The sequence below is a fragment of the Anabas testudineus genome, chromosome 1, assembly GCF_900324465.2.
Source record: "Anabas testudineus chromosome 1, fAnaTes1.2, whole genome shotgun sequence".
NCBI lineage: Eukaryota > Metazoa > Chordata > Actinopteri > Anabantiformes > Anabantidae > Anabas > Anabas testudineus.
Window position 1 is genome coordinate 25,022,965 of NC_046610.1, and position 16,472 is coordinate 25,039,436.

At 39.4% G+C, this 16,472-nt stretch overlaps 1 protein-coding gene across 1 annotated transcript in view; it reads left to right on the forward strand.

The window, feature by feature from the left end:
* The window catches only part of sorcs3 (sortilin related VPS10 domain containing receptor 3), a 189,500-nt gene that overhangs the window by 65,864 nt on the left and 107,164 nt on the right, over positions 1 to 16,472 (forward strand). The window contains exon 2 of the mRNA XM_026358764.1: positions 14,494 to 14,561. Within this exon, the coding sequence (XP_026214549.1) occupies positions 14,494 to 14,561 (68 nt within the window). The remainder of the gene's footprint in view (positions 1 to 14,493; positions 14,562 to 16,472) is intronic.

A 16,472-nucleotide genomic window follows, 5' to 3' on the forward strand; every position in this document is an offset into this window, starting at 1 on the left:
TGTGTCTGCAGAACTAAGAGAAACACTGTCTCTCTGGAACTTCACTGCAGTGACAGTGTGGACTGTCTGTAGAATTATGCAGTTTGATGGGCCAATTTCACAGAAATGGACTGAGTTTTTTCCTCGACTGAAAATGTTTTTTTTTTTTTTGTACACTTCAGTGGTCTCTTGGGAAAAGCTCTACGAGTCAATATTATATCTCTCTGTCAAAGATTACACAAAACTTTGGATTTTGGATCTGTATAAGCTGTCATTTCATGTTTGTCAGTTCAACTATTTATTATTTTAGTGAGGGGACTACATTATATGATGTCATTTTTCCATTACTTATAAAAAATATTTTTTACAGTAGTAGTTTTTCATACTTTAGGTGTGGATGGATTTTTTTCTTATCTTTAAGAGAAACAGTTGTTCTAGTGATGGCAGAATTGTCTTTTAGTCCAGTGGCACAAACATACATGATTCTCACATGATGAACGATGACATGTCTCAACACTGTTGTCTGTAATGCCGTGACATGTGGTATTGAAATAAAATATTGTATATTTATGTCACCCAAACAATAACTTTTAATAATTAACTTTGTTACACATGCTAACCTTTAGCTCAAAACATCACTATACACACCCAATCTCATACTCTGAAAATAGAAAGTTTTAGTTTCTCATCTTAAAGCTTTGAAACTGAGATTTAATTGCAATAATGAAAATTTAAAAAAATGTGACAGAGCAAAGAAAAGCAAACAGTTTGCTTTTATCTGAAAAAAAAGGGGCAACAAAAAAGCCTGTCTGGCCTCAAATGATTCCCTAAATGCTTTCGACCAGTCAGGTACAGTACTGTGGTAATGGATGGTGTGCCTTGGTGGCATCAGCACCACACTCTGGTGTCTGCTAACCCAGCACTGTCACAGCAGATGTCAGCGTAAGCAGCCCCTGAGCCATCAGCGGGCTGGCCCGTGTCAAGCCAACCAATGGATCAAGTGCTTGATGGATAACATAATGTCCCTGAAAGGACAACATATTGCAATTTTAATTAGGCCCAGCTCACTTCTGATGCTTTTACTGCATCTGCGGTGTCTACCTAGGTACACCAGCATTAGCTCGAGTAGTTCTTCAAAGTATTCCTCCCTCCCTCCCTCCATGCTACCCTGCCTTCCTCACATCCCATCAGTACGATCTACATAGAGACAGAACTTCAGAGCTTGGGAAAAATATATAATTACTTTAAGAGTTTATGATGGAGCTTGGTGTTAATCAGTTGTCCTGTTGCCTCCATATTGTGTCACCTCTAAGAAGATTCACAATGACACGCAAGCATGCCTGCAGTTAAAGCTCTCTGCCTCGCTTCTTCTCTCTCCTCCTCCATCTCTGCTGACACTGGAGTGGGGGAAATTAACAGAGCTCAGGGAGAGAGATAGCGAGAGAGAGAGAGAGAGAGAGACTGTGAGAAAAAATATAATGAAAAGCTGAAAATGACAGACCCCAACTCATTCCTAGTGCTCATTTGCTGAATAAAGAGCAATATGTTCCTCTAATCAGAACTAATGTGCCTGTGGTAGCATGGAGGTGAAATGGCATAATGAAACTCGGTGTAGTGGAAGATGACTGATTAGATTAATGGTAGCGTGTGCTGGAAGATGCATTTAGACTGTCAGCTGTAGGTTAAGCCAGGTTTTCGGAGAAACAAATCTAGCAGCCTTCATTGTAATAATAAAGTCTTCATCCTTTACGGTACCTGGCAATAAACTGATTCTGATAACAGTGTACAACAATTTGTATGGGAAAAAATGTCACAATAACCACAATATCTGTTACTGCTGACACCTCCCACAATGACTCTGACTCCCTGTGTTGACACCAGCTAGACTATCATAGCTCCTTCCTCTTGCAGTTTTGTTTTTCACACTCATTTGCAAAAACTGACCATTTTCTTGGCAAAAAATCATTATTTTCCACTCACAAATGCCACAATCAAGTGTCTGTCACTTGTGAGCCACACACCGGAAGCCCACCTGGTTCTCTCTGGCAATAAGTCAAGTAAAAACACCTCCACTGATTTTTTTGTTTCAGTTTTTGGGGAATTTTTACCAAAACTTTAAAATGGCATAGTCTTCTTCACACACACACACACACACCCAAGCACACACACATGTAGTTTCAAGATTAGTCATTAACTTCAAACAAGATTTGGTCTACCAGAATTGTATCATTGTTATAGTACATAGAGCATGAACAGACAGGTTTGAAGATCAAATTTGTTGTGCCTTACAGGAGCACTCAAAGGAACACTGATTTACACCAACCTGTCTTGGGGGATGTTAGTTCAGTAGTGTTGACAGCCTGCAAAAAAGAGTTTCTTGTCTTCTTCTTTCTTTAAGATATGGCCAGGAGTTGACTCTGAGTCAAACCACGTGTACAGCCTTACCCTCACCCTAACCATCACAACTAACTGCATCATCCTAAACTTTACCCTAACCAAAACTAAATTTTAACCTCAAAACCTAGTCTAAAGTCTTAACCCCGAAATAGCTCTTTAAACACCCTTCTCATTGTGAAGACTGGCTAAAATGTCCTCACTTTGTCAAAATGTCCTCAAGCCAATGGTTCAAAATTCTGGTCCTCACAATGATAGCCATACAAATACACACACAGAGAGTAAATGAAACCTCTGCTGCTTATGCACATCCTAATGTGGGATTACATCTCTTATCTTAGCACATGCTGTTTATTCGTAGCACTCTTTGGTATGAAAGGCATGTATTTTCATTCATGGGCATCATCTATACATCTGACCCTGAGTCTAGTCTTTTTAGTCTCATTGGGCATGCACAATATATCCTGAAACTGAGCTAAGTAGTACTTTAGGGCTTGTAACTAGCAGTTACTTTCCAGACTTAGCATCTTGAATCATTCCACTGGTAGGAAAACATCCAGCACTGAGTTAAATACACTCTGCATATTTACAGCTTATACTGGACAATATCCTATTAGTGACATTCTGAGGTCTTTCCACAGTACGCTGCAGTCCGTGTTTCAACATGAGGTATCAGCTGGTTCCTGTACAAACAGCAGCTACTGCCCGGTTCTCTCATTAGTGAACATGCAGGGTTACATTCTTATAAAAATAGTTTCCTCGGAGAAATGGAAATTCTTTGAACATCTCCCAGATTGTCACTGTGGGCTCCCACTGAATTAGCCCTGCATGTATGTAATGATAAGACGTGAAAAATCAGATGCAGCAGAACAAATTAAACAGGACTGCTTTGCCTGTCTTTTCATTTTCAAAGATTTTATTATAGTTTAGTCTTTTCTTCTTTTCTACAGTTGGCGTTAGCCCATGAGATTGTGGGATGTCTTTTTAGATTTACTCTGATGTCTGGAAGGTCTGCGTCTGTGTGTCAATGAAATTCCACCACTTTCATTTTTCTATCTGTTTCTGTATTATATAGTATGATGGAGTAAAGTCCGGGAGTCTGCACAAGCTTTGTTTTTATTGCACCCTTGCTTGCACTGCGATAAGCTCTAACCCCCAGTGCAGGATCCACGGGCCAGCCAGATAGTGTTTGCTTCGCTTGACTTCCTCTAGAGCTGGCCTGAGAGACAGATGCACCATGGGAAAGAAAAAAAAAAGGGAAAATAAGAGGATCTTAGTGGCTGGTGTCCTATATGCTCTTGAAATTCCAAAATAGCCTGATGCAAATGGAGACTATTAATAATATTGCTGAAGTGTTTTTTTTTTTTCTCCCATTTACAAAAAGACTTTGAAGCAGCGTGTTTTGTTGTTTGAGGTTTGCTTGGGCCATTACAGAGTTCCTTTTGAATCTGCACATTTTTGTAGAGTTTGTTAAGGCTAATTAGGAGTTGGAATGAGGCTGATTCTTACCTTCCACTGAGGAACTGTCTTCTTACAGCAAAACATCGTCCTGGGTGTATTCCAAAAAAGGATGAAATAAAATGCCAAGAGATACTTGAAAACACAACTTGATTCAAATCTGAAGCACTGGAGCTTTTTTTATTTATTTATTTATTTAGATGAATCATCCAGCAGCATACTGCTATCATTCAAAATGGCAGCAAGCATTGGCAACCCAGTATGATGTTTTGCATGTAGGGGTGAGCTCAAAAAAAGTGCAGCAAAAACTAATGCAAGTAAAAGAAATCACTTTCCAGTTTTCTTTTCGTGCAGGGTATGTTTTTTAGCATTTTCATATCGTCAGTGCCAGAATCTCCTCGCTTTTGACAAATTATTAATCCTCCCTGAAGAAGAGAGCAGCGAGGTTCTCTAGACTCTTCAGAAACTCTGGATCCAGAATGGCTTGAGCTCTGCAAGCAATTGCAGCTGCTTTGCAGATGGCTGTTGTTATGGTAACATCTCTATCTCTAGTCTTTGAAGCTGAGATGGGATATAGTGTGCTTGTGTGAAATGGCAGCACCAAAAACTTTCTTTTTTGGAAGATGGGGGTTTGTATGGCAGGGGGGACGAACGGTGTAATATGACAGGTATATCTCAGAGTGTTGGAAAGGTTATTTCTCCCACATTCTAGAAGTCCCTCTGAGGTGATAAAAACAGATAGGTTCCTCAACTCGTTGCTGCCATGCAGACTACTTGATCGGTTTATCATTTGACCTTTTCCTCACCTTGCAACGCCACATTGATCCCACAGCTCTTTTGTGAATGCCATGCCACCTGCGTGAGCACAAACCAATGTTGTAGCAATCAATAATCAAGCAATCCAATAAAGAGCATTTGCTGAGAAATGAAACCTGTTTCTTGAAGAGTTCAACTTGAGTTACGTGATAGAAAATAGGGAATGCCTTAAGAACCTTAGGTAGAAAACAACTTTTTTAATGGTTATATGTATAAGTCCTCTCCAGTCAAAATTGTGTTTTACTTATTGTTACTGTAGTTGAATGATTGACCCCTGCTGCAGTATATTGCACTGTATTTGTAGAGTGTGACACTGTTACATTTCCCTATAGGGTAGCTATTGACTTTGTCATGCTCCATGGGGGGTACACAGCTGCAAAGCTGGCACTCATTGACAACAAATTGCAGCTATCCCGATGTGTGAACCTACCATAAGATGCGTATGTTACAGTGCAAATGCCACTTACACTAATGTGATGTGGAAACCTGGAAACATGTCAGTGAACAGACATATTGCCAAACATTTAACATGAACAATGTTTGCAATTTTTATGTTCTTTTCGTGATTATTTTAGTGTGGGAGAGATTACTTTACATGATGTTAATTTTTATAATTTCATTTGTTTTATGTCTTATTTTGGTGAAAATCAATTATTCCACACAAAGATTTTTTGTGTGTTAAAATATATCTGATTTTTTAATTCTGATGGAAGGAGTATTTAAAAAATACAGAGCTAGATATTAAAGCTGCATTAAGTGCAAGTTACAGTGCAACACTGAACACATCAACGGGCTTCTCTTGAGATACAGTGTTCCTGAGGCAGCAGGTGTCATTTGAAATAGCACCATAATGACAGCCGGTGTTCTTTCTAATCTTGGTGTGAAAATCATGTAATCAGACAGATGTCATAATGATTTGATTATATCACTTTGTTTTTAGGCACAAAATATATTTATATTTAGGCACACAGCCAACTGATTAGAAGATATTATACAATAGATATTATACAATTCTATCAAAATCTGGGTAAGAGCTCACTAACTTATAACTTTCCTCACTGTAGCTTAACAACTTCTACATTTAAAATGATATTAATTAGAGATTCTGTCAGTAAACACCTCAAACTGTAGCAGACAAGCAAAAGTAGAAGAAGATGGAAGACGAGGATGGATTTTTTAGTATCAAAGGCGATAACTAGAGGGAAAATGAGAGAGTGAAGTTGAGGAGCAGAGGTTGGGGCACATTAAGAAGGGAATATAAGAAGCAACTGTGAGAATAAAGATAAGAGGGAGTCAAGAAAAGCCAATGGAGACCAGCACACGGGAAAGAGGAAAGAGACAAACCCAGATAAACAGAGATGAAAGTGCTCGAGTTGGGAGGAATACCTAAAGTTGGTAAGGAATGATGGGGTGAGATGTGGCTGGTGAGGGGGAAAAAAAGGAAAAAGGCAAAGACAGACACATGAAGGATGGAATAAATGAGGAAGGACTTCGCTCCAGGGAGGCATATGAGGAAGGAGGGAAATAAAAGAAGAGAAGGAGTGATTCACATAGAGAGGGATGGATACAGAAAGCGTGAGAGGGAGCCAGAGACACAGGGTGATGGAAAGGGTAAGAGAAGGAGGGAGCTGAGGGAAAGCAGAGTGAGTTATGTCCAGAAGGGGCACAGTACTACAGTCGTCTCCCTGGTGTGGCCTTGATGGGACTAAAATGCCAACAGCTACAGCATACCCTGGTCAACTGCATTTAGACACACAAACACAACTCATTTTACATCCTAATTCCCTTCCTTTTCATCCACTGGCCTTCATCTCAGAAGTGGTTTCAACTTGTGCCACTGATACGTTAATTGCTAAATTCAAAGTGGTGAACTGGAGCCGTGTGTTTGTGTCTTTCGTCGTGGCTCTGTGTGATGGTAGTTAAGAACCAGTCACATCTATTTAAGGCTAAGGGGGAGCATTTCTCCATGTACCCTGTGAGCACATGTACACAACGATATGTCTATGTGCAAAACTTGCACATGCTATGCTCATGCACGACTGCACAGCACGATGAAAACATTAGAACAGTGTCTGTCACAGTCAGCACACTAACGCAATTTACCTATCTTCGCTTCCCCAAGTGCAATCCTTTTTCTTCCGCTCAAATTCCTCACATTATTTAAGGCTGCATTTATAGGATACCATGTACAGATTTCTCAAGGCTTTCTGCTGCTGCCCATGAAGCACAAACTGTGGAACATGGCTGTCAGTTCCACAGACCCTCTGAATGTGACGAATATTCGAAGAGATTCTTGTGCTGAAGGAATTTTGTAATTGAAACAAATGGATGGTAAGAATCCAGGGGTTTATGAGGCCCGAACTAGACCTTTATTTTCTTGCATTTTGCTTTGGTATAATGTCACTTATCCTTCAATTGTGACATGACTGTCAGACCACAAGCTAAAAATAATTCCAGAGACCTGTTTATGGTTAGGTTTTGGCAACAAAAACACTTTGATCAAGGTTAGGGAAAGGTCATGGTTTTATTTATTAGTAGAAAAACACACTCTGGGTGTGTGCTGTGAGTGCCTGAACACAACCATGAAAGATAATGCTATGGTCACATACCATTTACCCATTTACCAATTGGTGTGTTCTCCTCTAATAATTTCTGGTTATAGTGTTAAACCTTTTCTTCTTAGGCTGATATGATGTGAAAATGATCTTGTCAAATAATTATTTGTAATTATGTACAAATTGTGGACATTTGTCACCTTATAAAGTTCTTATGTTGATCATGTTAGAATATAATTAGCTATATACATATATGTATCTTTCTGGCCTTCCAACAAAAGTAAATTCAGTATTTATTTTCCCCATCTTCTTTTGAGGGAATTATCCACCTCTTTAGCTTGCTTGATATTTAACTATCAGCTGTTCGTTGGCTATCAATGCTTCCTTTGATGGAAGAAAATTGCCTATTGTGATTGGAATTGTTATTTAGAATAGAGCAGAAGGCAGAGAGACAACAAGACGATATCACAGAACTAGATTCGAATTTGACCAACAGTTGTGTCACCTTACAATGCGTTCATTTGGGTAAAAGCTCTAGGTTCAGCTAACAAAACACTGAGGGTAACTGTGAGGTTTGGTGACTATGTTCTGTGTTTTACAATGCAAATGATGCCTTATTTGACAGTTTGTTCTTAGTATTAATTGGCGCAGCAGAAGCATCTGCTTCTGTGTTGTTCTGTTACTGTGCATTTCATTTGCTATTCAGCACAAGTTGACCTTTTAACTAAAATGGTGAATACACATTGAGATGTTGTCAGCCTTAGAGCAAAGCTCTCTTTGTTAGTAAGTGGAAAACTAAGGCAGCTGATGACAGTCAAGTCCTGTACGCCAGATACTTGCCATTGTTATCTCTCTTTATGTCTACGCTTTATTTGTCTCCATTTATGATCCATACACTCATTCAAAAACATATTTCAGTGTATTCATCCACTTACCATTAAGTCAAGAGCTTAATTTTCCCTTGCAGTCGTGCCAAAATGTGTGAAAAGATTCAGTCTCTTTCGGCCTTGCCTTGATGTCAACCGATAGCTACATCATCCCCTGTTAACATTGTGCCTCATAAACAGCTCTTGCCAATTGGCAAAGTAATTGCTCAGCTGCTGACATGCTGCAGAGAGATGGAGAAGCTTAATCACTTCTAGATAATGATCAGTTCCAGCTGCCATTTTGGTGTCGATTATCCTGATGTTTGTTTGCGGGGCTACTAAAAGCTTGTTTTCACTATTGGGTGAGATTGTCAATACCGGAGTGTCATGACATTTCACAAATCAAAAGGCACAGAGAGCTCCTTTGTTGTGAACACTGCGTACAAAGTGGACATCTTTGGAATAGTTTGAGCTAAAATGCAAAGTGTCACAGAAGCTTTGTGTGTTGATGTGGATCTTTACTCTATACTTATCTTTCAATGAAATCTAACCTCTACCTGACCCATTGAGGCGAGACCCGTGACCCGACCCTTACTGTACCTTTTGTGTGAATCTTTCTACATCTCCAGTTGCTGTCATCAGCTACATTCTCAATTAAAGAGTGATGATTAGACATTGTAGAATTGTGCCTTTAGTTTAATTTCTGTTCACATCACATCAATTTTCTACCTCTGGCAGCACCTGGGATTTAATATGAATATTTTATTAGGTTACCCAGTGGATATCTGCGGGTAGGTGACCGTACCGTGAGTGGCCTCTCAGCAGCTGGAAGGTATATAGTATATGGAAGTCAATAGTTAATGGGTCTGTCTGATACAATCACCCCCTCATGCTATGAAGCATAACACATTTATCCACTGCTACTTATAGAGCTAACTTTAGTTTCATAGCTTTGCTTTGTCGTCTTGTGCCACCACACACAAGGTGGCATCGAAGGTGACGATTCTTTAGGTCATGATCACAACTAAAGTTGCTCTGAGTTCAGCTGTTTTTTTCTTTTCTTTCAGAAAAGTCATTAGCACTGCCAATTGGAATGATATGAGCTGAACCAATATTCAGAATTGAGTTTGGCACTTTGACTTGGTCTTTGAGGACAAGGGGACACTTAGTTATGCTAATTATATGTTTTCACCACAGTTGGTTAATTGCTGAGGCAACAGGGCTAATGCAAGTGCAATGTGACTGACATTTTGATTCAATAATTGCAACTTAGCTGAGGACTCAGAAGGGGAGAGTGTACTTGAAACAGACACCCTGTCCAACTTTTTCTTTTTTCATTGTGCTGCAGTTTTGTATGCCCATTACATCTGCTGCCTGAGCAAAGACCATTAACAGCTGTGAGCAAACATGTAAACACACTGTTGCTGTTTTTGAAATGCACATGTTTCCTCTTTCAGGTCAGGTAAGGTGACTTGGGTCATTATTTACTACTACAAAGTGCAAAAACTATTAGGGGGTGTGATGGGGACTTCATCTTTGACATAACTGAAATAGTGCACACTCTGGATTTGCACAAATACCTTTATAAATATGCACAGTGAGGTGCAAAATATTGGTAGAAGAAAATGCAAATACACATGCAATGTTATTTATCAAGCCTGAAAGGAAGTGCAATCTGCTTGTGCACAGATTCCTGCTGTTATTTCAATGATACAAATGAGAAATGGACTAATGTGTCTAAAACACATTTTGTAAATTGTTAATATTTTTGAAATCATTAAGAATAAGAAAAAGACATATTATGTGTCTATGGATCTAATTTTGGAGCTGATGGGTGAGCTACAGACTACGAAATTATCAGGGGTCGTTCGCGGACTGAATACCTTTCCAAATGAATTACTGTGCTCCCTCAATCACAGGCCGAGCAATAGGTTGTTTTCAATCATGTGACTATATTGATGCTCGAAATTGAGATGGAGGGCAGGAGGTGAAAAGCAGAATGTACAAGATAGAGAAAAGCCCATACTGTGCTAGTTTAGACATTAATATTAGACATTAGTACCAATATTACAAGAGTAGATAAAAACAAAAAATCGTGATATATGTTGGACATAATCGAAAAAGAGTAATGTTTCAGTTGAATGGAAACATCTGGCTGATATGTAGGCAGCACATACCCCGAGATTTCGTAGTATCTCTAAGTATGTACTATACTACAGTATATAGATACTCTAGATATCTACTATATATCTATAGTAGTAGATATATGTACACGGGTTTCTGAGCTCTATATCAATTGCCTAACATGAGGAGATGATCAACTGCGAAAATCACAAATGTAACAACTGTAAAATGTTTAGCTGTCTGTTGGCTCAGAGGAATACTGTATGGTCAGAGCTGTGGATTTTTACACTGATACTGCAGGAAGAAACGTGTATCTTAAAGTAAGACAGTTCAAACCCACACAGTGTCACTGTACGTTTAAGGATGTTTACTGAATAACAGTGCTGCTGAGTTCTGTGTTTGACGTCTGTAATGTTAGAGTTGTTTGGCGAAACAGCCGAGGAAAGCAGGGAAAAACTTTAATTGGTATGAAGTAACATTTTGTGATCCTGTATCAGATAAGTAACAACTGAGTTTCTCAGCAGCGAAGCTGAAGCCTAATTTCACTGCAGTTATTTGAGTTTATTGCTAAAAGTAACTGTGTGAGGAGGCTTAACCCCTGCTGTCAGTTATGATTTTGGACAATATATGGTGCTGGCTTATCCCTGTCTACCTGTTGAGCTAGGTTAAATTTGTGTTTACGCCTATAAATGTTAAAAAAAAATGTTATCACTGCTGCTAACCTCAGCTGTTCCATTAGGATTAACTAGCAAGAGATAGCTGTCAGATGTGTCTCTAAATGCAGCGGTCCTCCAACATTAACATTATGATGTTTTACGTAGTGTAGGTTAATCACCCTCAAAGGTTTGGTGAAAACGCTGCTAGCACATATACATGTGCAAATCACCTATTAGCACTGAACATTTAATTACAGCACATCATCATGCCTTAATGTTTTGTGACTCCACTGCAAAATACTAAAATGTATTTTTCACTCTCATATTCAACCTTTTGGAACATAGATTTGCAATGATCTGAAAAACAGTCCTCATTTGAGCAGCTACTTGATGAGGACCTAAAGTGTAACCCCCACTAAACTGAGATGAAGGACACAGTTTTCAGGTGATTTCCCTTGTTTAATTTACTAAAAGCAAAACAGGGAGTTTACATATGTGTGTGTCCCTGACATGATGTGCCAACTCTCCTTTCTGCGCTCTAAAGACTCACTGAATAATGTCAAATTTAACTTTTATGTTGCTACTAGTTTCCCCAGATTCATAGGAACACTCTCTACATGAAGCATTTCTCCTTTTAAAACTGAGATTTCATTGCTGAAGCTCATTAAAGTGATTATTAGCCTCTCCCACAAACTCTTTATGACAGTAATCAGTGAAACATGCAAAGTACTTATTTAAGTATGCCTGCCTCCACCATGTTTGCACCTGTTGTCAGTCACACAAATTGATCACCTGCAAAACAAAACAAGCAAATTTCAAGATGCACACAACTGAATATTCTCTATTTGGAATCTTAGTAGAATCTTGGTGAATTTTAAATTCTTTTAAAAATAGGTTTGTAAAAAATGTTAAAAGAGAGGTTCTCTGATTTTCAGCTGGTGACCTGCTTGTTCAATGCCCAATATCAAATTCAGATTTATGGATAGTTGAGATGACTTGTCAAGTCTGTGTGTCATCCCCTAAGCAGTGCCAAGACCACATATCCCAAACACAAAGCAAACAAGAGCACACACATTTCTATAATGGCAAATGTAAAAAAAAAAAAAAAAGAAGAACTGCACCCAAATAGCCAAATGTTAATCCACGCAGGGATCCATTCTTTTCTGTGTGGTGCAGCCACATGGCAAGAATTCCTTTTTTTTTATTCAGCACTGCCCTCTCCCTGGCACTGCAATCCTGTTTGGCCTGAAACATATGTTCACAATCTGAGTAGAAAGACCCCTGGGGCATGTGGCACATCTTCCCACAAGAAACCATCCTATGGTCCCTGGTGAGCATCTGTCTTGTTTACATGACTTGTGGGGATAATGAGGCTCAGCCAGGGGTGGAAAGGTCCTGGAAGTCTCCGGGCCTTAGAGCTTCACAAGAACATGGTTACTACAGGAGGTCGGGGATGCCAGGGCAGAGATTCAGTTTCTTCTTATCTTGCCATGATTGCTGATGCCTGTCAGAAGAATAACAGCCACACCTCCTCCACCCCCCGCCAGCCAAGTGACTCAAGTCAAGCTTGTCATGTTGCTTTAAACAAGCGTAAGCTTGTTGTGGGGAGGGAAATGCTAACGAGGGACATGGATGCTAATGAGGAAGAGCAGCATTTAGTCAGAGAAGAGAAACATTGACCTACACGTGAACTGATGGGTGAAAATAGCATCTAATATGTAAAGTTATGTATGATTCTCATGGTGAGGTCAGTTCAAGTGTGTGTAAATTATCATTTACATGTGCATAGAAATCCCTCTTTCATGTACTGTATGCCCACATTTGGACAACTAATTGTATTCCAACATACCTCTGGCTGCTTCCTGTAACCTCTCTCTCACAACTTTACACCTCAGCAACCGATGCTGTGATGGCAGACTTGACATTCATGTCTTGAGACTTTGCTCTGAGTGCCTGCAGGGTACTTATTAAAGCGCACCCTCTGCTGATTATGTTACCAAAAGAGCATTGCAGAGACCCACGCTGTGACACAGAGAATCTTGGATTAAGCTTGTCCACAGGGTCAAGGATGGTAACGTGCTCCATCAAGAGAAAAAAAAAAAAAAACTTTAAACATGACACACACAGCATTGGTTACACACTGCTAATTATGCAAAACACTACTTCCCAACCTGTTAATCTATTAGTCCCAGACTCGTGTAGTGTTTTCTTAATCAATGTTGGGGAAAATTCAATTTAGCGTAAATGCAATTAGTTATTTAATTACTGGCCTTAAGAAGTATGTACTTTTTGTTTGAGATACACAAAACAAAGAACTGTGTTCATTTTATTTCACTTGTTCACTTGATAAGTATAAACACAAATATGACAATAAAGCAGGATAAAAAGGCAGGTTATATGTACAAATGATCTAGCCTGTCAACAGGGGAGTACCACCCCATTCTCAGAGCGTCAGATACTGATCCTTTATCACGGTATTTGGTGTCTCAAACTAAAGCTAATGGTAAAAGGGATTTTTAGTTATAACTACAATAATAACGTCACCCCTAACGTCTGGACACCTGACACCATACAGAATAAGGCATTGTGCTTTTTAAAACGGCCATTGCCTAAACCAAACTTAGTTACGCATAAAGTCAACCAAACTCCACCACTGCAACTGATCATTCGACTGTTGTCATGACAACAAGTCTGACCACCATCCTTCCAGTGGCATCAAATAGTGATGCCAAAAGGTAGTTTTAGCATCAGGATGAAATGCCCCAGTACTGACAAAGCCAAAGTATTTGATGCAGTAGGATAAGAACATGATGCTTTCAACACTGTTTAATGGCAGCAGTAACAACTACTGTATCGTTAGGAAGCATATTTATAATAATAATAAGTTTGTATTGGACAACGATATAAAAATGTGTTTTCTATCCAACGCCAACAGTGTGTCTATCCATTATCACAGAAGCTGCATCCTCCTTTCATTTTTTATTGTTCTACTTTAAAGTGGCAGCCTGTCCAAACAAGGTAACCATGCTCTTCCATAACCATGTTCTCCTGGTTCTCCATGGGACACTGAACTTGACTTTCCAGTCAGAAATACACTGTATACTATAATGATAAAAATGACATATTTTATTGATCCCCTTGGGGAAATTGTGGTTGGACAGTTGCCAGAGAGTGCATATCAGCGCTACCATGGGGTTCAAGGACAGCTCGAAAAGTAGCTGAGGAACCGGGAAGTGAACCAGTAACCATGGGGTTTGTAGGCAACTGCTCTACCAACTGGGCTGCTGCCGTCCCTAAAGTGGACAGTGCACTCTGCCATTTTGTGGCCAGGTGTAATGACTTCCTGCTGCCTGGCAACGTGATGGTGATACTTCAGGAGGTAGCTGTCATATGATTTAAATAAATAAGATATAAGATATATTAATTTAGAAGACAGAGACAGTCAGACAGGTTTCTAGCTTGTGTAATAAGCTAAGCTGGCAAGGTGTGGTGTTGATCTTCTCATTCAGGCCTCAACACAAAAATGAATGACCACAGTCCAAAAAGCAAGTGTTATATTAAATATACATTTAATGTCAGTCAAGAGTCCTCTAGTTCAACTGCTTTATGAAAAGATTTTAATGGTTCAATGCTCTCTCTTTACAGGTGATCCTGATTCTGACCAAGCTGTACGACTTTCATATTGGCAGCGTCACTGAGAGCACTCTGTGGAGGTGAGTATAAAGATTTATAGTCATCAAATATTTACAACTAGATGTGTTTGAATGCTTTAATTTGGCTCGGAATGCCAAAGTGTAGATGTAGCCTTGTATGATCGTCTTTGGATTCGCTCCATTCAGGTTATAGTTTAATATATTTTTCATTGACTTACGACCAACCCAACAGCACCAGACATGGCCGTTGTAGTAAACCCTTTTCTTTTCCTACACAACTTTAAACCAGCAGTCTCTTTTCCCCTCTGTCTGCAGTCACATGCCCTGTCCTCACTCACTCCTCTGGTGCTGTGAACAGTGTGTTCTGGTGTCATGCACGGTCAGACAGGGCACTCAGGGTGGAGGATTTTGTTTGCCCATGCTCTTGTTCTGGTGAATTATCTGATGTACCTCACTTCCACACCCCTACTGGGAATAAAACACATACAACCACACAAACACACACCAACAATGCTTGTTAAAAGTAAAAAATATACAAGCAAAAGCATGGGTAACAAATCCCTCATGAGTGGAAACTGCGTGCAACTCATACTCAGACAGATTGTGTAACACATGCACAGTTTTTCCTTTGTGTGAGGTTTTGGATTTTGACAGCATCTTCCAGGGCTGTTTGGCTCAAAGGTTTTTTTTTCAGGGATACTGTGCATTTTACGACAAAATGTCAAGGTAACTGATGATCATTTAATGACTGTTGATCATTAATTGAGTGGAATAAGAATGGTATGTGAAGAGTTTACCCTTCTTTTGTTGTTTCAAAAACCAAACGCAAGCAAAATTGGAGTAAGTAGTGGACTTAACAGTGGGTGTAACTGCTTTACCATGAGCTACAATTTTAGTCCAGCTACTACAGTAGTTGTATAACCAAGTTTGGTAGATTATAGTTCTGTACGGGTAAAGTGGTCATAGCCTATTTGAATTAAAAATTTTTAAATTTCTTTAAATTGAGTAAATATAGGAAAACCATAGGAAAAGAAAATCAATCAAATAAACTACAGAGGACGCCTGAGGATGTGAGAAGTAAAATAAGGAAACTAAGAGACATTTTGTGAAAAACAAAGTGATTTGTTTGTTTACTACAAAGGACATTCAATCCCATCATTTGTTGACTCAATTCCAATTAGCTTTTTGACTACTCTCCCCCACTTCGCCAATGATGCCGTTCCTACTTGAGCACGCAATTACTGGTTCAAACTCCAGCAGTTCTGCAGTATTTGCATAAAAAGGGATGAACAGTTTTCCATCTGTACACTGTTTTTCTTCCTTTGAGATTTTAGAGTTGACAGTGCTTTAAAGCACAAAACATTTGCACTTATCAAGTTTGCTTACTCTGCCCGGCTTGAAGTGACAATGATAAGTGCTGCCAAAGTGACTGCTAGCCATTTTTGACATTTAGACAGCTACTGTGTAATTTGGACCCTGAGGCAAAAACAGAGTGGTGTTTTGGTGTTTGAATAAGTGCAAAGAAAATTTAGTCCCTTGATACCCCGGAGTAGGAGAGAACACAGCTTCTCTAGCAGCATACACTATGGATCATGAAATCATCTCAAAACTTCTTAAATAATTAAATGATTGTTTAAGATGTATTATCTGAATTTCTAAGCTGTCTGCAGACAAGCCTAAGGAAAAAAATCTTTTCAAGCTCTAGTTAGTCACTTTGTTCATTTCCTTGGTCCTTATAGTCCCTGTTGCATAAACGCTCCAGGGCTTTACAACCACCACGAATGGCACAGTGGGGACATCCTGTAGCCTACAGGTGACGTGAAAACCAGCACGATACAAACTGAAAGGAGCTGGAGCAAAGCTTTGCAAAAAGAAAGCTGTGTTTCTCACACAATGCAGTAATTAGAAGCTGAGCTGTTGTTGGTCAAACTGCGTTGCATTGCATCATGTCTTGGGCGTCTGACATGGCAT